A 24,451-nucleotide genomic window follows, 5' to 3' on the forward strand; every position below is an offset into this window, starting at 1 on the left:
GCTGTTATACTGAAACTTTTTTTTTTTGCTTTGCTCAAACCCTGGACTTCCACACCCAGTAGGTAACAGTTTTTTAAAGTACATTCCAAGCTTCCCTCAAACAGTTCCAGTTAAAACATCACCAGATTTTAATTCCACCAAGAATGTGAGCATCTCATTAAAGGACTGCCTAATTATAGGTAACGTGCCCAGACCACAGATTCTGTGGTATCTTTATACGGAATTTTATTCAGAAGTAACACCACCAATTTTTCTCAAAAACTGCTGAAATTTCTGCATATTTAGTGTTATAGCAAAGAAATATGCTGTGTGTCCTCAACTAATTAACAGAGCTTGGGAAAAATAAAAATGAACTCTCGATACTCACTAGTTGTGAGAAAGACCAACCCAAGAGGAAAGAGATGTCGTCAACTCCTAAGAAAATTGCAAGCTTTAAAGCAAAAAAAAAAAAGCTTCTAGATCTACTAGTCACACAAGTAAAACCTTTTCAAGTGTGACTCAAACCCACACTAAAACAATATTGTGTATATAGTTTTCATGAGCTTTTCTAATTCTTCTGCTGTTTCCCATTTCGGCAGGTTGCAGATTTCAGAACGTGTAAGCATAGAAAATCACTCTGCTCCTACTTAAATAAAGCCACAAACACCAGAGGCAAGCATTACATCTGCTGAAGAAAGTGAATGACCTTGAAGGAAAAAGGAATGGTGGCAGTGAAGGGCAAACCTCGGAGTATAAAGGAAAAAAGATTACCTCCTCATGAAGAGAAAGGATTCGTCTTGTTTTAAAAAAAAGGCCTTATCAGATACCCACTAGCCAGAGCCAAACATGCTCTGGAGCCCAATACAGGGTTAAAGAACATCCAAACAAATTGTGTTCCCTGCAGCTGGAGACCAGAAAGAACAGGAAGAGAGGTAAAGTCACTACCACTTTGCCTGAAGACAGGTAAAGTAAAGCTTTCTTACAATTTCTCCAAATCTCTTATGGCATCCTAACATATATATATTTTTACGTGTATATAGCCATATTCTTTTACAGTTTTCTTTTCCAGTTACTTATCCTGCAGTGCTATCCACACCGTGACAAGACCTTTCCCTAACACAATACTTGTTAAGTGATCTGCGTTGTAGCTACTATATTGGATTTGCTGTATTAAAAATTGGAACTGCAGCTAGTTTCTACTTCAGTAGCTTGACTCACAGCCAAAGTCGCATAAACCTTATCATGAACCTACCAACATAATCAGTGAGATTACAGAAGCATAGTCAAATTACACCAGAGAGTACAAAGTATATTCATAGCAAAAGCTTACATGCAACTTTATTAAAGTGGAGCATAATTCAATACATAACATGACATGTTAAAACTAGCAGCAACTAGCTATCTACAGATACGTATCCATTCATACTTCTACTTTTTTTTTTTAAACATCTGTACTGTTCACTCAGGCTTGTTATGACAGGAATGAGACACCAAGTTACAGAAGTTGAAGCAGCACTCTGTCCTCATACTGGGCACATACACCCAAATCCCCTGTAAGTTCCTGCTTCCCTCACGCACATACTCCACATCTAACCTGCTACATCTCTGCGAAGCAGAAGCAAGGGACAGCCCAGCTGACAGGGCACCAGCATCTGAGACCAGATAGGGCTCAGACTGTTAAGGAAGACCCACAAGAAAATCTCCCCCCTTAGCAAGTAAACACAGAGGCTTAACAAACCTAGCAGGCGTAAGCAGTGATGCTGAACACAAAATACAAAAGCAACTCAGAAACAGAGGTGATGCCCAAGAACTAACTAAAATCCACAAGCTCAGAATTAGATAAAGAAAGGACTAGGAAAGAGACCAAGTATGTGGGAAGAAAAAAACAGTAACTTGACAAACTGGCAGGAAGAAGCAATCTTCAGAGGGCAGAGCTTTGGAGGAGAGGACGGAAGAGAGAAAATACCACAGAAAGGCAAGACAGCAGCAGGAGAAAGGTGAATAACACAGAAAGAGCGAGAGGAGAATGTAGCTTTACAAAAACAAATGTTGAATGAATTTCTAGGATACATTGCACTGGTTTATATGCTAACTGAACAATGAGAAGGTATTTTAAATAATAAGGAGGGAGAAACCACAAGGACAGAAAAGAGAAAGAAAGAGAAGGAAGTATCTGTACATGTATCTGCATCCGTATCATGAGCACACAAAGATTATGAGCCTGTGACTCTGAGAATTCCTTTTACACTTTTTATTTAGTTGAAGCAATGAAATACTGAATTCAGGACTCAACAAATGGAAGGCCTGTATTGCTATTTCACCTCTACCAGAAATCATGCAATCTTCACATCTATTTTCAATACACTGTACAGGCAACTGACTTAAAACGATGAAACAACACAGGATCAATATATCCAGACAGGAAAAATCAGCTAAGGCTGAAACGACCTGGCCTTTCCAGCTCTGTAGTTCAGAATGCAGCAGCTGTGCCTTCTACAGGAGCATCAGGCTGCAGGTACACAGTGACTTTAAGCCTGCGTGAACCTGGCCTGCTACTGCACAGCCTTGCTTTCCCTCTCCTTCCTCAGGTACTCACTCCTCCTACCTCTCACGCTAGCAGCGGCACTTGTGCAGCCACGCAACAAGCTGGATCAGGGAATGGATTTTATCCAAAAATTACACCTTTTTGGGAGACAAGTCAAGTAAGGTTTGATTTCAGGTGGGTGAGTTCCCTAATCCCCATGGCTCCTCCATCATGGTGCTCCTACAGGGAGACAGCAGAAATAGTTGGCAAAAGGAGCTGGCCCTTCAGTAGCGGTCCAGACTTTAGAACAGATTAAAACAGCCACGTAACCACAACCTCATTCTCTCTGGCAAAACATGAAAGCGAAGAAGTGTTAAAAAAGACATTTTTGAATACATTAACAAAAACTGCAAAGGCATAGAAAGTTCTTTTGAAAAGCAGGCCTTGAGATAGTGTTCAAGGTAAAGCAACTATCCCCTAACACATTTATAAAGTCTATAGCATACAGACATATTACAGAAATACCAAGTTGAAGTAAAATGTGGATTATACAATTTTGCACACACACAAGAGGAAACTATGCCTACGTCTCAGCAAACTAAGGACAATTTCAGGCTACTACATGTGACTTATTTACTACCACCGATCAAATAAGGCAATCTTTAAACCAAAATAAAATTTATGAAAATTCCCAACACCTCTGATAAATTTAGCCATTTATAACTCAGTTGGTCCCCAGAAAAAAAACTAACTTGCTGCCTAAAACCATCCAGGTGCAGGTAGAGTGAAGAAGTACTTCTAGCCATAGAGAAACTTTGAAGGATTTCTGGTTCACAGCAACAAAACCTACATTTACCTTTCAGGGGGAAAAAACTCTTTCTCCATCACAGTTGCAGAAAGACAATCTTTTTATAGTAATGCCAGCACAGATCTACCACATGAAAGGATATGGTAGCTTTAGTGAGCTAGAGAAGATAAACATATGTCATGCCTAAAACTGAGCCAATGATCCTAAAAGCATCCTGAATCACTTGTTCCACAAATTCCCCAGTCACTAAGTATGAAGAAATGTAACATGAAGAGCCAAATAGAGATTATAAACACAGAAATGTATTTTTAAACCTATTTGCTAACACATTTCAAAACACTTAGTATAGTCTTGTCAAGTCATGAAATGATACTTCCGCTTTACTGCTCCTAAACCTCCACAGGGAAGAAAAACACAACACAATTTTTAAGACTGCAATGGACACTTTTTAATATTTTTTTTTTTATGTACTAGAATTTAAGATTGTGCCAATAGTTGCCCAACCACCAGTAAATCTTTCCACTCAACTACCAGCACACAGTTCTGTCAAGTCCCAGGTACATTTTCCACAAGCAAAATATGTTTAACAGTTGGACTTGATGACCTTCAAGGTCTTTTCCAACCTAAATAATTCTATGATTCTGTGTTGCCTTTTCTTCCCAGCCTCCAGGATCTGAATCTACATCCTTGCATACAAAACACTGTATTACCACTCAGAAAGACGACATATTTTAAATTCAAATAAACACAGTGGTTTTGTTTAGGTACAGCCCTCAAGGAGATCTGTAGAGGGGCTAAAGAAAAGGCAGTTACACCTATATGCCTAAGCCCTGACCAAAAAGAATCCTGTTCAGAATAAACAGTAGTTCAGTCTTCATTCTCTCCAAATGACATAGTTTAAGTCTTCAAACTAAAAACATCTAAAGCCACGCTCAGTTTTGCATAAAGATATCAAAAGCTATTGGAATGGCAAGTATGCTTATGATCTGGTAGGCTGCCAAAAATCATCTGCTAGTATACTAGACAATGGATGTATTCTGCTAGAACTTGTAAGAGATCTTTCTGATCTTTCCCTTGTATTGCTTCTTTTCAGTTGTATACAAAACTGAACTGAAATGATATAAAAAATGTAATTAAGGGTTTTAAATCCTATACAAATACTATCGTTTATAAGTATTGCCTATGTGATTTGAATGCTTGCATTTATACGCTAACAAATGCAGTAATTATTTGCAATAATATAACATTTTAAAATATGAATTCTTAATCACTAGCTTGCAAGCCACGTATTCAGTTTCTTGTTGCCACTGCAGCAGTTAAGTCTGTAGAATTCAGAGCACCACAATACAGGAGTACAAACTTGTGCTCTTGCAGTGCCTGAAAGCTCCAACGGCACTACAAAAGGACCCAAACTCTCTCAAGTCTTGATAAACAACCAGCATTCGGTTAAAATTTAGCACTTTTTAGTAACAGCAGGGTGCTTTCTATAAAAATAATTCTTCATTCCGGAGACAAAAAGATCCTGCACATGGTTCCAGTGAGCACTGCTATCTGGAACACTCCGGAATCACGGTGGCTGCGTATCCTGAATACGGTCATAAAAACACAAGTAATGGGATGATGAGGTTGACACCCAACTTCTCACACAAGTGTTCCACACTGACTGGCGCAGTATCAAGACTACCAGGTCTCCAAAGTCCAGTTCCCTCTTCACAGCTAGGTGGAATTAAAAGGCTTCTGCGCCACAAAGCAAGATCAGGGAGGGGGCTGGGGGGTGTCAGCAAACGCTTACAAGCAAGAATTCTCTGGTTCTCTCTTATTCTGTTCTCCGATATTTGAACAAATTATTGACATGATCAAGCTGTCATATCCTATCACATCATTCCATGTTTAAAGAATGTTTAATCTGTAAATCCACACAGTGATTCTGCAAACGCAGACTGCTTGCAACAACAACGCTCAACACTGACTACAACCATGTTTCTGAATTAAATACATTAACCTGGTTTCTTAATGCGTAACATTAAAATTTAAAAATTAAATTGATGGTAGAAATTAAATCACATTAGAGAAAAATATTTTAAGTTGGCATTTTCAGCTGTTTTCCTGGGTTTGTATCCACAGGCTAATAATGCTTATGACATCTTTCAGCAGAATACAGACTGAAGTGATTATAAGCTCCTGAAAAATAGGAAATGCTAACAAGACTTGGACGAGAGCAGCAGTACCTGGCCTAGACGTTCAAAACCTAAGTTTCTGTCTATGGGGAACAAATTTCTTGGATCAGTCTATTACTTATTACTCAGCATTTGCTAGTTAAACGCTGCACAGCCACTGATTTTAATCTAAGGAAATGAAGGCTCTGATCTTTCCCATACAAAAAAGTGTTTCAACACCCACAGAAGACAAACAGTACGTCACCTGTCAGAGTTAAGACATTTGCATTTTATATTCAAATATAAAGCAAGAAATCTCATTTAAATAATTAATGGGTAGACTATGCACTGCCAAAAAGAGCAGGACAGCAGTGGACTTACTGCTGAATATTTTACAGAAGAACCATTCTAGAAATTGATCCTCTGCAAATGGAATGATTAATCCTCCATATAACACCAGGTACCCAGTACCACAATATTTCATTAAAAGCAAACTTAACTTCAAGACAAGCAATCACATGAGGTTAAATTAATAATAAACCCCTCACAATTGATGCCATGTAGATTTTCCCTAATGATCTTAACCTGTACAGAGTTTTAAACCATAAATGGCAAGTATCTTCTTATAAGTTTCTGGTAAAAAATACAATCTATTTAAAAGTGCTGTTCAAAGCGATCTCTAGTGAGATACAAATCATCAGTGGTTTTAAAATATTTTAGTAATTTTAGCAGCCTCTTACAACTGGTAAATCAAAGTCTTAGTTTATCATATGGAGAAATACTGCTGAAAAGACCAGTGCTTTTTGTATGTTGTTTGTGAATTCTTTTTTTCTTTTTTTAACATTTCCCCCATTGAAGAAAAGAAAAAATGGTTTGCATTGTGTTAGCTCCAGTTATAATTTCCAGCTGTGTCAAAACTTTTAACAGCCTAAAAGCAGGAAATCCAAGGAGGAAATTCCATCGTCAGTTCCTGAAGTTTTGTAACTCAAACATTCTTCCAAAAAAGTGGACCTTAAAGGAATTTTGGTAGCATTTTCTGTAACCTTACCTGATATCTTCAAGTAGCTCACATTCTGCCTGATGCTTGGCCTGAAGTTTTGTCATCTGCTCAACCTGAACGTTTTTTAGCTCTTGTGTAACTTTCACCTACAAAAAACCACAGACAACACATTTTCTGTAGAGTTTAAGTCAAATTTCAACAAGAAAAAAAAACCAATTCATGTCCTTCATTTATTTTGAAATTGCACATTTCTGGAAAAGTCAAACACCAGGTTAAGAGTGCAGTTTAACCCTACGCTACATTCATAACACTTATTTCAGTAAGTGCTGTCACCCCAGCAGGCTTACACTGCACACAACAAGAATCTCATGCTTATGCTCAATAATTAAGTAAAATTTTACTCCAAAACCTGGGAGGGTAGTTTGTGTGCAACAAATGGGTGTTGCCTACCAAGAAAAGAAGCAGCAGGCCACTAGTGAAAAAAAAAAAAAAAATAAAATTACAGCGTATACATTTAGCACTTCAGTGCAAGTCACACAATTTTGAAATTTATTAGACCATCCTACAGTTGCTATCATTTAAAGACAATTTAAAAATCAAGTTGTTTTTTGATTATGCATCAGATTAAAAGAGCCCTCTATAAAAGGCTTCAGAAGGTTGGCCTTATGCTTTTAGTATTGGTGTAATTTTCCTTTGTGATCATGAAGCTGAAATTTCAACACTTTGGTAACCTACTTGATAACTGGCAGATAGCACCACTGACACAGGTAGCAGGAATGATTTGATTTTGGAAGGGAACCTTGGGGTTGTTTTGTTCTTATAAAACAAGAGGTCTTGGCATTTAAGCCCTCTAGTGATCACAGGGAATCCATGTATCGGCCTAAAAAATGATCACCAGCATATCTGAAGACATTATGCATTCATGAGGACAGAAATGCTAGTTTCTGTAAGGGGGGAAGCAGATGAAAAATTCCGAGAGAAAGACAACACAGATCTCTCTCTTTGCTAGCCAGGCAAAAAAAAAAAAGCAAACCCAAAAAACCCCTACATCTCATCAGCTAGCAAAAGCCTCCTCAATTTTACCACTGAAAACAAACCCCCAGCAACAAACACCCTTTTAATGACAACATTATGTAAAGACAAGTTTTTCACACAGGAAAAAGAAAAAAAACACCATGTATGCCCCTGACTTTAAGCAGAAAAAGCGTCTATTTTTAACATGAACTTTCAGCATTTTCGTTTTTATCCATATATAAAAAAAAAAACCTACTCAAAATAAACAAACCCACACAAGATGACCCATGTAATGGAAATAATCCTAAATGAAATAATATAGGCAAAGAATGACATACATGTAATATAAATAAGCCACCAAACGTAAACTAAAATAGAAATAAGAACTGTTTAACAAAAGCAGAGTCCACCCGCAAAACAAGAGGTCGAGAAGCAGGAATGAGCCAAGGAGAGATCTTCATTGCAGCTGCCTGCCAGGGCTACTGGGGAGCCCAGGGGATGACAAGGGATTTCTGTTATGCTCCCTCACAAGTCTTCCTCCCCTCCCAATCTCTCCTAACCACTATTATACAGTTCTCCACCTGGCAAACCCCTGCAAACTCCCTCTCCTCACTGACAAATCTCAACATCACATATGAAATCTCAAACATCTACAGCGAGCTATGATAATCAGGCTGTAAATGATTACAGCCCAAACCACCCTAATCAGGCAGCATCGCAAAGAATACGTAACACGCACAAATCTCAAAACCACAAAACTCCCTTCCACGGTGCCTGTAAAGGAGCAGCCTCTCCATCCCGAGACTCGCTTCACCATCTCTAGCTCCCCCATTCCCCACACACACCGACCATTGCATACAACCCTCAAAATCACTAACCAATAAATCTCCAGGTATCAGTACTTACACGTAGCTTAAGACCCCACCACAGCTCAGGTCTCCCAGATAACAACCTGCCCACACAAGCAAGCCACACTAGAAAGAGCCTTTTTCCCAAATCTACATTCCTTCTTACGTCTCTTCCCCCACCAGCTCCCCCTGAATGCAAAGCACCCCGTATTCCCATGGACTGCATGGATACAAAAAAGCCTCCCCGCTGCATGATGTTCCCATCACACGTATGTTACACATTTTTGGCTGCCCCTGTTCACCCGCGCTGTTACGTGCCGGGATAGCCTGCATCCTTGCATCAACTCCAGCCGTGACCTTCCGTTCCAAGACAACCAACCCGTCGCTGTTGCCATCAACCCACCATAGTTACCCGAACCCAGCCGAGCCCCCAAAACACAGCCGGCAGCACCCCACAACCGGTACAGGCTGTCCAACACCTCCGCGCAGCCAAGCCCCCTGCAGCCACAGAGCCGCCGCCAGCCCTACCAGCCACCGCTCCTCCCTGTGCAGAGCCCCCCGCTGGGCACGGGGTCACCCACCGCCAGCCCAGCACCCCCGACCCAGCGCTGCACCCCGCCCCCCCCACGCCGCCAGAGCTCACCTCCCACACCTGACCCACACCACCCCCGCAACCCACCCCCCCCCCCCCCCAGTTTCCAACCGCCCCTCAGACCTCCTCCCCTCACCCGCCTCGCTGGGCCCCCCTCCCCATGACCCCACCGCCCCCAATTCACCCCCGCACCCCCCCTCCCTCCTCACGCTTGCTCTCCCCTCTCCTAACACACCTCCAGACTCCCCCACCTCACAGCCCACCCGCAGCCCCAACCTGCCGCCACCGCTCCCCCCCCGCATCCAGCTTCCCCATCCCCCCAGTGATCCCCCCCCTCAGCCGCCCCCCCCCCTTCGCCTCCCCCGGCGGGCCCTCACCTTCCTCGGCGGGGGCTGCATGATGCTGCGCTGGGTCTCCACATCAATTCCCTCCCCCCGGCAGCAGGATGCGGCCCCCGCTGCAGGAGGAGGAGGAGGAGGAGGAGGAGGAGCGGGCAGCGACCGTTTCCCACCCGGTTCGGGGCGAGTCCCGGTCGGCGGGAGGAGCGGGGCGGGAGGAGCGGGGCAGGAGGGGGGGAGGAGACCGCCTCTTCCTCACGGGCAGCGGCGGGCGGGCGCCGAGCAGCGTCCCGAGTCCCGGCCCTGAGGAGTGGGGAGGGGAGGGAGGCGGTGGGGGGGAGGCGGGGACGGGGCTGAGGGGGAAGCGACTTCAGGGAGAATTAAAAAAAAAATTAAAAAAAAAAGGGAAAAGAAGGAAGAAAAAATAAATAAGAGGCGGCGGCGGAGCGCGGCTCGGGAGCGCCCCGCTGAGGGGACGCTTGTCCCGCCAACGGCCCGCCCCGCCGGCGGAGGCCTCCGAGCCGCCTAGAGCGGCCACCATAGAGTGGCGGGCGAGGAGAGAGAGGCGGGGCGGGCACGCCCCCATGCCCCCCGCCCGGAGCGCCCGTGCCCGCTGCGGCCGCTTGGGGGCGCCCTGGGCAGAGCGGGAGGCGGCGGGGCGGGGCGCGGGGGCGCGGGGGGCTCTGGGGAGGTGAAGGGGGTGCACGGGGGGGTGCACGGGGGGGCACACGGGGGGGCACAGGGAGGGTGCAGCGGTGCATGGGGTGTGCAAGGGGGTGCACGGGGAGGGGGCAGGGGGGGTGCGCGGGAGGGGCGCAGGGGAGGTGGGGGGGGTGCACGGGAGGTGCAGGGGGCGCACAGGGAAGGTCCAGTGAGGTGCACGGGGGGCGCACAGGGAGAGTGCAGGGGGGGTGCACAGAAGTGCACGGGGGGGGTGCACAGGGAGGGCGCACTGGGGCGGTGCAGGGTGGTGCACAGGGGTTGGTGCAGGGAGGGTGCGGGGGGGCACAGGGAGGGGCAGAGGGTGCACAGGGGCTGCACAGGAAGGGTACAGGGGTATGCACAGGGGGGAAGGGGGCGCATGGGGGGTGTTGCAGGGGGTGCAGAGGTGTGCACGGGGGGCAGGGGGTGCAGTGCAGGGGTGCACAGGGAGGGTGCAGGTGGTGCACAGGGGTTTGCACAGGGGCGTGCACGGGGAGCACAGAAGGAGGTTGCAGGCGTGTGCACTGGAGGATAGCGGGGTGCACAGGGCTACAGGGGTGAGTGCATGAGGGAGAGCGCAGGGAGGGGGCAGGGTTTGCACAAGAGGGTGCAGGTGTTTGCAGAGGGGGTGCACAAGTGGGGTGCAGGGGTGTGCACAGGGATTGCAGGGATGTGCAAAGGAGGTGCACAGGGAGGTGCAGAGATGGGTGCAGGGGTTTGCACTGAGGGTGCACAGGGGGGGGTCAGGGCCTGTACGGGGAGGGTGTAGAGGGTGCATAGCAGGGTGCAGGGATGCACATGGCAGTGTGCACAAAGGAGGTGCAGTGGGTGCAGGGATTTGCACGGGCTGCACAAGGGGTGTGCAAGGGTGTGTGTCCACAGGGAGGGGGCAGGAGGTGTATGGGGAGGTGCAGGGGTCTGCACGGGGGGGTATGCAGCGGGTGTACAGGGTGGTGCACAGCTGGTGTCAGGGGTGCACAGGGGTTTGCCCAAGAGGGTGCAGTGGGGTGCACAGGGGTTGCAGGGGGGTGCACAGGAAAGCAGGGGGGTGCAGGGGTGGGCCCAGACCGGGGAGTGGGGATGTGCATGAGGGGTACCGGGAGATGGCGGGGGGGTGGGGGTGGGGGGGTGGGGGGGGTGGTAGCATCCAGATACTACCGGCAGGGGGGTGCAGGTTGTGCACATGGGGGTGCAAGGATGTGCACAGGAGGGTGCAGGGTGTGCGTGGGGAGGCAAAGGGAGGTCTCACGGTGTGTAGGTTGTGCACTGGGAGAGTGCAGGGGGGGCTGCACAAGGGTTACAGGGATGTGCATCGGGGGTGCCCAGGGGTGCATGGGGGTATGTAGTGGTGTATATCTGGGGGTGCAGGGGGTACACAGTGCCCACAGCCACCACTGGTGCACTGTCTGTTGGGCCAGCCTCCAAGGCACAAGTCCACCGCAGGATCCAGCCACACAGACTGGGGTGCAGGACACGGCCGGTGCCACCTAGGAGGTGCTCCCCAGCACCGTGCAGACAGGGTGCTCAGTGTCTGCACTGGAGGAAAAGCAGCCATCACCTTCCTTCCAGCACTTCTCAGGCTGCCCAAGGGAAGTTCAAGTATATAAGGGGCTGGGGCCCTCAGCCCCCCGAGACAGAGGCTGGAGCAGTCCCTTGAGGCTGGCACCCAGAGGCTGGTGCACCCCAAGGCCACCACACCAGGAGCAGAGCACCCAAACACGCAACGGCCGATGAGCCTTTTGCAGGAGGTTGCTTTTAATCAAAAGGAAAATAAGATGAAGCTGAACCCTTGAGCACTGCAGGCATTGGTGAGATGCAGGAGAGCCCAGGAGGCAGAAACGGTGATCGCAGCCATGCAATGTCATGTTTGGCTGGGTGTGAATTAAAAACCCCTGATCAGATGTGCTGTTTTTTCTCCCCCCTCCCAGTACTTGGGTTGCTTGGCTTAGCTTACTAGATCTGCTGCAATGAAATCTTTGAAATATTTAAGTGCATTTGGATGTTCCCTTTAAGCAAATCACCAGGGCAGTTTGCAGAGCGTAAGGCAATTCTCATAATTGCATTTTCCCAAGTGCTCCAGCGTTGCTGCTGCTCCATCTCCGGCTCCTTTATTATTGATGAGCTGCTTTACTCCAGCTCCCAGAAAATGACCCCTCACCTTTAAAGATGCTTTAACCATCTTCAACACTTAAAAAAACTAAAGCACAACTTGAAATCTCCTTTCTCCTCCAGCTATTAGTTTATTTAGTGCTGCTAATTAGTCTTAACTCATTCTCCCTGGGAAACATTCTGTAAATGATTAGTGAGATGTGGTGCATCAATGGATCCTGTGAAAATACATTACATATCTCTACTTGAGCTGCATGACCTGCAAACCCCTGAAGGTGTTCTTGCAAGACCGTGCCCTGCACCCAGTAGCAAGTTTAGTGCATCCAAAGCATTTCCCACCACCCACGTGTAGCTGGGAAAGTGCTTTGGGAAGACAGAAGCACTGAGCACAATCATTATTTCATGTATCCATTGCAGATCCCACATGCAGCATGGTGCTCAAAGCCAGGATGAGCAAATGCAGTGGCATGCACTCGGGATGCAGAGGATGCTTCATTCAAGCAGGAATTTCAAGGGTGGAAAATGGGTTAGAAATCAGCATTTTGCTGGGCTAGGAAAAATTAGCTGGAAGCCAGGGCTTGCAGGGGGAGTAGGATTTTGCAGATAAACTCTTCAGTCAATGATGCAACATGCAACAACCTGCTTCCCGAGCAATGAAATCGTTGTGCTGAACTGATGTGAAATGCAACCTCTGCTGAACTCCTGGTGTTTTAACTCATTGTCCCCAAACTGAGTCATCCTGCAAAACTTCTGCATCTCACACTTCATTCTTCTGAGCAACCCAAAGGAGTTTCCTCCTAAATTGCTGCGAAGTAGCGCTTGTGCGTGCAACCCTTTGCACGTGCAGGCATAAATCATCCACACGCTTTTGCACGCAGGGCTGAGAAGCTTTTTAGGTGCCTGCCAACAGATGCATCACCCTCCCCTATCATGCATAGCAGTAGCTTTTCCACCTCTTGCTTGTATTCTTCCATGAATAATTTCATTTTATGTATTTGACTGTGGATTCCCTGAAGCCTGACCCACAGGGAGCTGCAGGTTCGACGTGGATCCCAGGGGAGTTTGCATCTCTGGTGATAAATCATGATGGAGCTGCCTCTTGTAGATGCCCATAGCACTTCCACATCTGTGCAACACTGATAATAATCACGATTGGGGGGTGGGGGGATGGGGGAAGACATGAAATAAAGCAGATGATCAAAAAGTAAATAGTGTAAGTGTCTAAGTGTTACATATTTTATCAAAAATACTTGTTTTCATGGCACAGCTTGAGTTCAAGCTGTATACTCTGAGCCTTTACCCCTTGATTTCTCCTTTTTGATCATGCAAACGGAAGCAGGATTTGAAGGCAGCCAAGGATCTTGCAAATCCAAATGATCACAACCAAGCCCAGCTGAATCTGAACATCACAGCTGAAGCTAATGTGCTTTTTTTATTATTATTCCTTAAGTTATACATGGCAAGAAAGTTCCTGGCCAGATGCTGGAAATATAATAATTAATCCTCTACCAGGCTGGCTTGGTGGCCCACATCCCAATGAAGCCCCATCTGCTACATCCACCCGCTGATACAGCTGCACCAGATGTTGCTCACACATGCTCCAATCTTCCTTGCTGATGGAAAATAACCTCTGGGTTGCAGCAGCTCAGCCGGCAGCCGACCTGTGAGAGCAGAAGGGAGTTTCTGCTGCGCATTTGGGGCATTGCAGGAAGGTTTGCACCAAGCTAATGGAAGCTCGGTGCTTCTCTGCCCTCCAAAAAGATGGACCCACCGACGGGTTTTTAGAGCTTGGAGCAATTGTAGGGTTGATAGCAATGTGGGGCATATTCAGAAGCCAGTGCATTGATGTGCTGTGTCTAAAATCTGAGCTAAATTTTCATTTTGGTGGTATTTATTTACTTTACCTTTGTAGAAGGTAGTTAAGGCCGTATAGCTCAAGGTGGTTCAGCCCCTAATATTCACCAGGATAAACAGAATAACCAGTGCAGGATGTTTGTTAAGGGTTTCGTTCTCCAGGGTCTCCACAAGCAGCAAGCATCTTCGCAAAAAAAAAACAAACAATAAAATAAATGGTTCCACTGCTACAGAAATAGTTATTAAGGCGGGAGGGGGTGCTGGGTTAGTTAAATAATCATTGAGGGAGACACAGCATCATTTAAAAAGGGACCTGCAGCCAAAGGACTTCTGTAGTTTTCTAAATAGTCATTTGTCTTACTTTTTCTCCAAAGAAGCACATGAAACATTTCTAATGAAGCCTGACATTTCCATGGAGCTGGGATGAGCTTTAAGCAGAGATTTACGGCTCCAGGAAAGCGCTGGCGTTGGGTGGCAGTCAGCAAATGGGGCCATTTCAGGTAGGGTTTGCTTCTCCCTCAGTCAGGGACGCTCAAAGTGCAACTCAGGTTGTTCATGGCATGATGAGCCAGTATCCTTCAGGCATTGTTCTGTGTGCTGAGGTCTCTTAAAAAACTTTTGCATGGGGAAATGGAGGATTTTGATCAGCTGGCGGCACCTACTGTAGCTGTCTGGCTCCTCATGGGTTAACCTGCCCTGTCAGCTAATGAGCTAGAGGTGTCCCAAAGAGCCATGTGCAACTCCTGCTCCATCCAGGAGACAAACACAGCCTGGGAGGGATCCTGGCCCAGCAGCCTGGAACTGGCTCCAGGTCCTCACTTCAGAACTACTCCCGCGCTAACTGGGACCCAGTATATCTTCATCACTGGGAAAGTGGGAGCTGGGTACACCAGGAACTGGTTGCGTATTGGCAAGAAGAGGGAAATGTATTAATTGGGTATTGAGCTAAAAACCTCCCAGCAATGGGCATGAGCAAATACTCCCCCAGCATTCCTCAGAGCAGTCATGCATCCCTAATTTCCCAAGTGATGCACAGCACAGCAAGCAAATAAGCAAGGAAATGACCCGACTCATGGGCTGGTAAAAGTAAGATATAGCTGTCTGGCTAAAAAAATAGGAAAAATAAATCACTGTCATAATTGAGATAAGCAAGTCCTGGGTTACGAGCATCTGTGCTGGTGCGGAAGAGCTTTCCCAGGTCAGGGGTTGTCCTGGGCGGTGGCGGAGCGGCCCCAGCTGAGCTGGCTGGTGACTTTCCCATCAAATCCTGCCAGAGAAATGAGATCCCAAAGGACCTGCCTTCCCTTGGGGATTCACCCGTGCTGCCAGGTCATGCTCTGAGCATCCCTGAGCACACCTTTTCTGCTGTAGTGAGGAAAATGGCTCCCCAAATCCATCAGCAAGGTGGGATCCAAGATGCAATCCCACACAGGGAGCAAAAAGGTGGTGTGGGTGGCAGTGGCAGGGAGCTCAGGAACCTAAGGGATGAAGGAACAGGTGTTTTGGGGTACCTACACCCACATTTGGGGATGCCTGTTCTGCTTAAGCCAAGGGAAGGCTGTGTCCTTCCCCATCCCCACGCCTGTGCAACCATCCTGCTTATAGAATCATGGATCACTTAGGACAGAAAGACCCATAAGTCTGACCATTACCCCAGCACCACCAAGACCATTACTGAACCATGTCCCCAGATGCCACATCCATATGTCTTCTGACCCCCCCATGGACGGTGCCTGCACCCCGTCCCCGGGCAGCCTGTGCCAGCGCTTGGCCACCCTGTCGGGGAAGACATTTCTCCCAGTGCCCACCCTGAACCTCCCCTGGTGCGGCTGGAGGCCATTCCCTCCTGTCCTGCCGCTGGTTCCTTGGGAGCAGAGACCGACCCCCCTCGCTGCAGCCTCCTGCCAGGCAGCTGTAGGGAGCCAGAAGGGCCCCCCTGAGCCCCCTTTTCTCCGGGCTGAGCCCCCCCAGCTCCCCCCGCCCCCCCAGAGCTGTGCCCCAGCCCCTTCCCCAGCCCCTGCCCGGCTCTGGACACGCTCCAGCCCCTCCGGGTCTGTCTGGGAGTGGCTCTGTTGTCACATCATGTCATGTCATGTCCTTAACATGCACGACAGTCCTTCATCACAGGTAAGCAGGGTGACAAATCCCATCCCCAACCTACTTTGGGTGCCCAGGCGAGGGGCAAGGTCCAGCACCTGGGCTGACTTTGGCAACAGCTCTGTTGCCCAGAGAGGTGGTCGATGCCCCATCCCTGGGAACATTCAAGGCCAGGCTGGACGGGGCTGGGAGCAGCCTGGGCTGGTGGGAGGGGGCCCTGCCCATGGCAGGGGGTGGGACTGGCTGGTCTTGAAGGTCCCTTCCAGCCCAAACCCTTCTGTGATTCTATAATAGCAAGGGACACGATGAGATGGTGGGAAACCCCAAGGAGACCAAGATGGGGATGATCCCTGAGATCTTCCCCCCATGTCACCTCACCAAAGAGACAATGTGGAAACATGCACAGGAGCCACCCAGAGTTTCCTGGCCAGCACATCCCATAAAGGGACATAAATATATCACAACCATGTCCCAAGCAGTTAAGGAAATAATTTGTCAGCCCTGTTGATTTTAATGTTCTGGAACGTTTTTTGTAAATCTGGCTATTTGCAAAGGTTTATCCCCTCCCTGCAGCCTCTACAGGAGGGACCAAGTCCTCGTGAGGATGCTCAGGCCATTAACACTCTAGTTTCCCCTTGGATACGCTGGTAGGAATGAAGATCTGCTTCCCTGAGGCCCACACCGCTGTGAGGAGGGGTATAAGATTTTGGGGGAGAGCAGCACTGAACGAGCTGAGAACGTCAGGAACTCAACATGGTGTCACTAAGCCGGGCAGAGTAAACAGCTTTCTTCAAGAAAAATATTTTTTTTATTTTACTTTATTTTACTTTATTTCATTTTCTTATTTACATTTTTTATTTTGTTAGCATTTAATATTTTCATCTCATTTCATTTTATACGAAAGACGGTACGCAATATGGTCCCAAAGAGACACATAATGCCCAGAGAACCCTGACAGACACGAGATGTAAAAGTTGGGAACCCCAAGAGCCAAACACCAACTGATGGTGACAACCCACAGCTGAAAATAGCAGTGTATTCCCTCATGCAAGGAAAATAAAAAGAAGAATCTAACCACAAAAGCAAAATTTGGAGACGAACCCCAAGGAACAGAGGCTCACTTGATTCCCATCCTCACGCAGCTGCCTCCGTGTGAAAGGCTTCGCTTTGCAGCCGAGCGGCTGCTCGCCCATGTGCCTCTTTATTCTTCACGTCTGAATTTAGCCCCTGAAGGGGTTCAAACCTTTTTAAGTACAAAAGGCTCATGGCAAGCGAGGTAAACACTTTGCAGTTAAGGGCTCTTGGCTGCAAGGATGCGCTTTGGAGCAAAACCCAGTGTGTTTTAACCTGTGCTGCGGGCAGGGTGATGAATGCGTGAGGCAGCTCCGGCTGTGAAAGCCTCAGCGGAGAACCATTTCCACCAGCAAATCCGAGCAGCTGCTGATAAAGCAGATTTTGCCTGCTGAACTGGCAGGAGTTTTCCTGGCAGAAGGATTTGCTCGCCAAGAGAAGCCGGGGCGGGAGGGGGCCAAAACCGACACAGCAACTGATGGTTTGCGATGTCCCCCCATCCTGCAGAGGTGACACCAGAGCTGCTTCCTCCAGGGAAGGCAGCTTTTTATATTAAAGATGAAGATACAGGAATATATATTTTATCTTAAATATTAGTATATAGGAATAGGTGTTTATATTATATAGGAATGTACCTCATCTTAAATATGAATGTATAAGGAATAAAAAACTTAATGGACTTTATAGATAGATCAATCAATCGATAGATAGATGGATAGATAAATACTTAGACAGATCGATGGATAGATAGATAAATAGATCGATAGATAGGTGGATAGGCAGATAAATAGATAGATGGATAGACAGCCAAACAGGTAAATAGCTGGATAACTAGATAGACAGATACATAGATAAGAACAAAAGAATGAAAAATTGAAAAGGAAAAAATGAATGAAAATATTAAAAAAACAAAACAAAACAAAACAAAACAATGAAAGAACAAAATTATCCGTAATAATTAACCATGATATCCTGAGGGATGGCACAGCCATTCCCTTTCCCCTCTGTGGCTTTGCCAGTGGGAGCCGACCACTCCAAGGAGCAGGTAAAGCCAGAAACTGAGCTTGGGATTATTTGGCAGCTGCAATTTTGTTATGTTTCTCCCAGGGCTTCAAAGGTCACGGTGGTAGTGAACCAGATGTTTCCAGCCTCCAGATGTTGTGCCTCCAGATATTTCTAGCTCCTCCTTTCTCCTCCAGCCCTTGCCACTGCTCCGATAAAATGCAGACAGGTTTTGGGGGGCCACAGAGATGCCTTGCCATGCGCACATCTCAGGCTGGGGGTATCCCAGCATCTATTGTGGGGGCTTCTTGCACCCCTCCACTTCCCGGGATGCAATGAAACACGAGGGATGATGGGTCCTGGTCCCACCTTGGTTGCTCAAAGCAACCCATGTGCTCAAGCAATGATGCTGGCACGCACCTTGCACTGCCCTGGCAGAGCTTTTCCCAGCACAACCGCTCTTTTCCCTGGATTTCCCGTAAATAATTGATTGATCTTTCTTTGTTCTTTCACCCAGAACGCTCTGCACATTCCTCAGGAGAAAGTCAGGCTGGTGATGGAGCCTCTGGGCTTTCCCCACGTGGGGGTGCCATGTGGATGCGAATCGGGTTGGTGCGCATGTCCTGCAGCCATGGCAAGGCAAAAGGTGACACCTAAGCAACTGAGCCTGCTCTTTTTCTTTTTTTTGCCATAAAAAAGGAAATATATGGACCGGGAAAAATAAGTTCATAAAGCATGCAAAAAACCAAGAAATTGTACGGATGGGGAAAAAAGAAGATTCACAGAGTGCGCGCTCTGTGAATCTTCTTTTTTCCCCATCTCTACCATTTCTTGGGGCTTTTGCATGCTTCAGCATTCTCCAGTGGAAGAAAAAAAACCACCTTTTTGGAGCTTGTTGTAACCTGGCAGGAACTGAAGAAACCTTGAAGTGGCTCTCCAGGAGCCCAGGGGATGAATCAGCCTCCTCCAGGTTGAGCTGAGGTGGAACAACTCGTCCTGCAGCCGAGATGGCCGCAGGGGGATAGAGGTCCGGCAGAGCTGGAAGAGAGCCTGTACGGCCCTGCCACGTCCTGCTTGGGCCTGTTCCACCACATTTTGGTGAAGGCTGGTACACCCAAACAGCTTTGTTCCCCATACTCTGCTCTCCTGGCCTCTCCCCATTCCTCACTTATGATGTTTACAGTACCTGAAGGGGTGAGACTGGGATTAATTTCCATGAGAACACATTGAAAGAGTAAATATCTCCGAGCAGGGATGCTTGGCAGGTTTATGGGGTTTGTTTTCCTCCAAGAATCGGCAGCTTTCCTGCTCTTTTTCTAGTTGCTCATGACCAGATGTGATCATCAGGTTCTGATGGAGGAAGGATGCATCTACCCATCTGGAGCAGGACTCAGTCCCTGAGCTTTGTCCCATCCCGGTGTGGGGCCATAACTCATTTCCAAGTCTATCTAGGAGGTACTTCTTGGTGCTTTCAAATGGAGGTGACCTCTCTGTTGGTGTAAACCAGGTAAGTCCTAGTGCACCCTCCTCCTTACACCAGTGTTACCTCCCACCCTGGGAGCTGGGAGCAGATGGGGAGCGGCAAAGAGAGGAGATAAGGGTTATGTCCAGTGATGGATTTTAGCCCTTGGGTAGGAGTGAATCTGTGGGGCTGCTATGGTCTGGTGCTGGAGTGGGACCCACAAAACGCAGCCCTATCGGGTCACATCAAACACTCATCAGTTGTTTTTGGAGATGCACTGTACCAGCGGCACCTCAGGAGCAGGAGGCGGGAGGTCATCAATACTGCTGGAGTAGAGGGAACATGAGAAGAGTCTCCAAGAGCCATCCAACCATGCTCCTGAGGTTCAGGAGTATTTTGACAGCAGGCACAGCTTCATGGGCTCATGTTGTGGATCACGTTACCCCTGGGCTGTGGGCACCCAGAGGTAGGTGCAGGCCCTTCTGCCAAGAGCCAGCCCCGCACATGCACCATCTCTCTGTTTAGTTCCAGGAACCCATGTCTGTGTTCAACTGGGAGTTGTCACCATGACTTCTGTGGAGCTGGGATGGGATCTGAGGTGTTGCTGCCACCTGCCTTCATCCTGAGGGTCATCTACAAGGTCCAGGGACTGCAGCACCAGCAAGCCTCCACCAGCCTCTTTCCTCCAAACTCTTCCACGTGACACGGACATGGACATCCCAGTGAGCAGCAAGATGACCTGAAGAGCGGCTCAGGGTCCTCAAGGTTGGGACACAGCTGCTGAGCTGCTCCTGAGGCAGGTGTTGAAATTATCTTCATGAAGGTGGCCTTTACCTTCCTAAAGGTGACCTCAAAAGGGTTGACATAAGCATCAGGAAATTCTGACAGTAAGGAAAGGAAGCAAGAGGAGGCTTAGACTAGGGAAGAAGAGAAAGGACATTGAGAGAGGAGACAGGCTGTAAAGACAAGGGAGGAACTCTGGAGTTGCAAATTGTTGAGGTATGCGACAGTGAATATGAAGATGATGACAATGGCACTTGGCTCTTTATACAGCACCAGAAGGCCCCTGGGGTGTTGTTTTCTGCATTGCTGGAGCCTTCCGTGCTTGCCTGGTACATGTGGGAGGACAAGCCTGAGGGAACACTCACTGGGCCAGACCTACAAATCCCCCAAATGTGTTGCTGTGTGTTCAGAGCTCTTCCAGAGCAGAATCCCAGTATGGCCTCGTCTGAGAAGAACCAAAGTTGTGTGCTCCAGGGTTGTGTTTCCAGAACAAACCAATGTGCAGAAAGTGGGACAATCAGGGCAGTCACCGCAAAACTGCTTTTTGCTCTGAATTAAAACGTTGCCTTTGAGTCACGTGTGCTCAGCAGTGTGGACCTCCGCTGCGCCTCACCGCATGGTCCATAGAGGCAAATACACCTTCGACAGTGGAGGAGGCAGCACTCCATCTCCATTCTGTAGAGGTTACCATGTCTGTGCCTCCAGGATGTGCCCCCCTTTTAATAGAGGGTGATTTGCGGAGAAAGATGGTTGTACGCACAATGGTCACGGAGAGAAGAAGCCCTGATGCACACGGAGACCCCTTCCCCATGGAGGAGCCCAGAGCCAAGCTCATGTGGCTGGCTGGCTCCAGGAGGTGCGTTCACGAGTCAAGGAGGTGGGGGTTGCCCCCAGTCGCCTGGCTTTGTTGTGAGAGAAGACAGGGCAGGATGAGGGTGTTTGCAAGGTAACAAGGCGGCCTGGCAGGCACGCTTAGGAACAGTGAAACTGGACCCCTGAAGCTGCTCAGATGGTGACCAAGAGATCCTGATCTGAGATAAGGCTGAGGGCTGAGGGCCTCAGCAGGCTCCAAAGGTGGAGGTGCTGCTCGTGGATGGCAGGTCTCCAGCTGGCTTTTGTATCTTTACCAGCCAGTGCCTGCATTGAGGTGCAAGGCTAGAGCTGTAAAAGCATCTTCTCAGCTTTATCAGAGCTTCTTCACGTTTGGGAGTTTCCCACACCTTCCTTGGAAGCACAAGCTGCTGTCAGACTGACGAACTCCTGCTCTAAATTAATTCTGGTCCGATGGGCATGGATCTGATCCCAAAAGTGGTGTTGGCCCTGCTTTCGTGGTCACACTCTCAGCGTCTTCAGCTCACAGAGACCTGCTGCCACCAGCCCTGCCTAGTGCAGGAGCATGGGGATGGGGCTGTCCCCTCCGTCAGTCCCCTCCACGTGAGCTGAGCAACGCGTGCATTCCTGCTATACATTCCCCTGGCCATTCCTGCGTCACCACTGCTCTCCCCCATTTCTTGTTAATTTGTAACTTGAAACTTGCTGGGGCACATTTCTGTGATCGCGGCATTATCTGTTCCCTGGCTGGGCGCATCTGTGCCTGCTTGGACCGCGGGTATTTTTATCTGTGGGTAGATGGCATCACGTGAAGGGCAGTGGATGGGGAGCACTGAGCATGTTGGAAGGGTTCTAAAAAACATGTCTGAGAACAGGTTTGGGGACTGGGAGCAAAACAGGGCTCAAGGCTATTTTGGGCCTTGGAGAAGAGCTTCCAAGCTGTGGATGTCCCATCCCTGGCAGTGTTCCATGCCAAGTTGGACGGGGCTGCGAGCAACCTGGTCTAGTGGAATGTGTCCCTGCCTGTGGTGGAGTCGGAATGAGATGACCTTTTAAGGTCCCTTTCAACCCAAACCATTCTGTGATTCTGTGATTCCCTATTTTCCAGCTGCAGAGGGAAAGGGACTGTGGGATTGCTTTGGGTGTCCATGGGGGATGTTCAGGAAGGACATGGCACCTCCAGAACTAGATGTTTTTCAGAGCAGACGTGTTGATCCAGAGTGGTGTGGGTAGAGCTGGCTGACCCATGGAGCAGGGGGACAGCAGAGATGCTGGCACCTCACTGCACCCTCCCATTATCAGAGCACTGCTCTGCGCTTGGCTGCCCGGGGACTGTATCAGCCCACAGCTGCCTGGGCTGGACAGAGATGGCCTGTTTCCAGTGTTCCTCACTTGGTCACGACCCACTGCAGCCCTGGTTATCAACATCGACCATCCCAGCCATGCTGGCTCTGAGTTTCTCCTGGTACTTTTGCATGCAGACATCTCCATTCACCCTGACTGACCCTAATATCTCTGTTTCACCTCTCTTCCCACAACCAGGGGCAGCTGAAAAGGGGAAGAAGCAGTGTCCTGCTAGGAGATAAACCCCTTTCAACCCCAAACACTCCCACCTTGGAGGCCCAGGAGAAGGGCTGCTGTTCAGCCAAGGGGAATTGTGTGCCTTAGAGTCTAGATGCAGCCTCAGATCCTGTAAGGACCTTTCTCCAGCACCTTCTCATAACAAAAGATGACTGGCAAGTCTTCTCCTGACATTGTGTCCACAAGCCCAGTCCTACCTTCTCCTATGCTTCATGTTTTGCACAATAGTGAACTTGATCTCAAAGGTCTTTTCCAACCTAAATGAGTCTATCATTCTGTGATTCTATGTTACCATCTCAGCCACTGAAGCAATGGTTGGACTAGGGGATTTTCTTCCTTTAAAATTTTTCTACTGCTTCTGACCACAACACTTCTGTAGTGTAACAACATTCACGTCTCTTCCTCTTTCATTTATTGGAAACATCACTGTGTGATTCCTTTTGCTCTATTTCAGTCTTTTCCATAAAGTGGGTGAGACCCTGAGACCAATTGTTGCATCCAGTGGCACACAGATGAAACCATGATGAGGTTTTCTTGCATAGGCAAGGCTGTGGGAGCCAAGAGCATCCTCTAAGGGAGGCATCCCATCACTGTTGGTTCCTCCAAGGGCCTGTCCCTGGGTGCTAGGAAAGGAAAGAAAACAGAGATGAAGCTCCTAAGAAAACCCCATGGGGAACTGTGACCGTTGTCATCATTGATCCTGCTCAGAAGGGAGCACTTGGATGGTGCCGGCAGGAGAGGACATCAGGACATCCATGAGTGGGTGGAGATCTTGGAGTTACCCATCCTCTGCCAAGGCTAGGAAGGAAGCAAAACTAGGTACAGAGCTGAAGTGGCATCACCCAGTTTCAGCATTTCCCCCCCTGTTCTGCCTATGGGGCTGGCACACTCTTTCAAGAGGGTGTATGTGAGGGAAAAATGTGCTGAGATGCAAGAGGGGAACCAAAAATTCCCCCACAAAGGAGAAATGGTGGCAGCAGTGTGCTGGTGTTTCTCTGGCTGCTTGGTTTCGTTCTTATTAAACTCTTCCCTGTGAAGAACTGCATCTCTTTTCTGGAGGTGGTGCCCTATGGTCAAGCATTGTGCTTGCTAAAGCAAAGTGACCACAAAGCACCAGCCGGGGAGCAAGAGCGGTTTATCCTGCTGTAAATGAGCAAAGGCACAAAGACCAGCCCCACTCCTGCTTGCTTTTCTCTTTGCTATTTGTTTTTGCCAGTGAATCGATCCTATTTGGAAGACAAGGCTTTGAGACGTGCAGAGAGATGAAAACCCCAGTATGTGAAAGAAAATGAACTAAATGACCCAAGAGATTTTTATTCTCCTGGAGCAGAGCATGCCCTGAGTAAAGAGTTTGTGGCCGTAATTATCAGATCAAATCAAAGCATTTTTACAATAAGTAACGCCATAATTTATCTTCCAAATGTAAAAATAGATATATTGAGTGTTTCAGGTTTTCTGTGAAGCATGCTTGTCTTGCTGCCTTTACCCTGAGCATTAGAAAGCAGCAATAAAACTCGTATAAATACTAATTTTGGTGCTGATTTCTCATCAGTACAAAAGGCAGAGCAGCCTCAGAGCAGAGTTGCTCTCCCAAAGCTGAGTTCATTCAACCTTAGCAGATTATCAACAACTTCCCGGCAGCACTAAATAAACCTGGATTTAGGCTGAAAGGCTGCTGGGTTTACATATCACCTATATAA

At 48.0% G+C, this 24,451-nt stretch overlaps 1 protein-coding gene across 3 annotated transcripts in view; it reads right to left on the reverse strand.

Moving 5' to 3' along the window:
* Positions 1-9,538, reverse strand: part of FCHSD2 (FCH and double SH3 domains 2) — a 163,504-nt gene extending 153,966 nt beyond the window's left edge. Inside the window, exons 1-2 of one of the 3 annotated variants that reach the window (XM_055801933.1) lie at positions 9,299-9,538; positions 6,516-6,613 (exon numbers count right to left, since the gene is read on the reverse strand). In XM_055801933.1, the coding sequence (XP_055657908.1) occupies positions 6,516-6,613; positions 9,299-9,319 (119 nt within the window). In that variant the 5' untranslated portion in view covers positions 9,320-9,538. Of the gene's footprint in view, positions 1-6,515; positions 6,614-8,387; positions 8,667-8,732; positions 8,772-9,298 lie in introns of those variants that run through there. The other 2 variants (XM_055801934.1, XM_013305168.3) reach the window with 2 other exon arrangements.
* Positions 9,539-24,451: the final 14,913 nt, after the last annotated feature.

Source organism: Falco peregrinus, chromosome 4 (genome assembly GCF_023634155.1).
Source record: "Falco peregrinus isolate bFalPer1 chromosome 4, bFalPer1.pri, whole genome shotgun sequence".
Classification (NCBI taxonomy): Eukaryota; Metazoa; Chordata; class Aves; order Falconiformes; family Falconidae; genus Falco; species Falco peregrinus.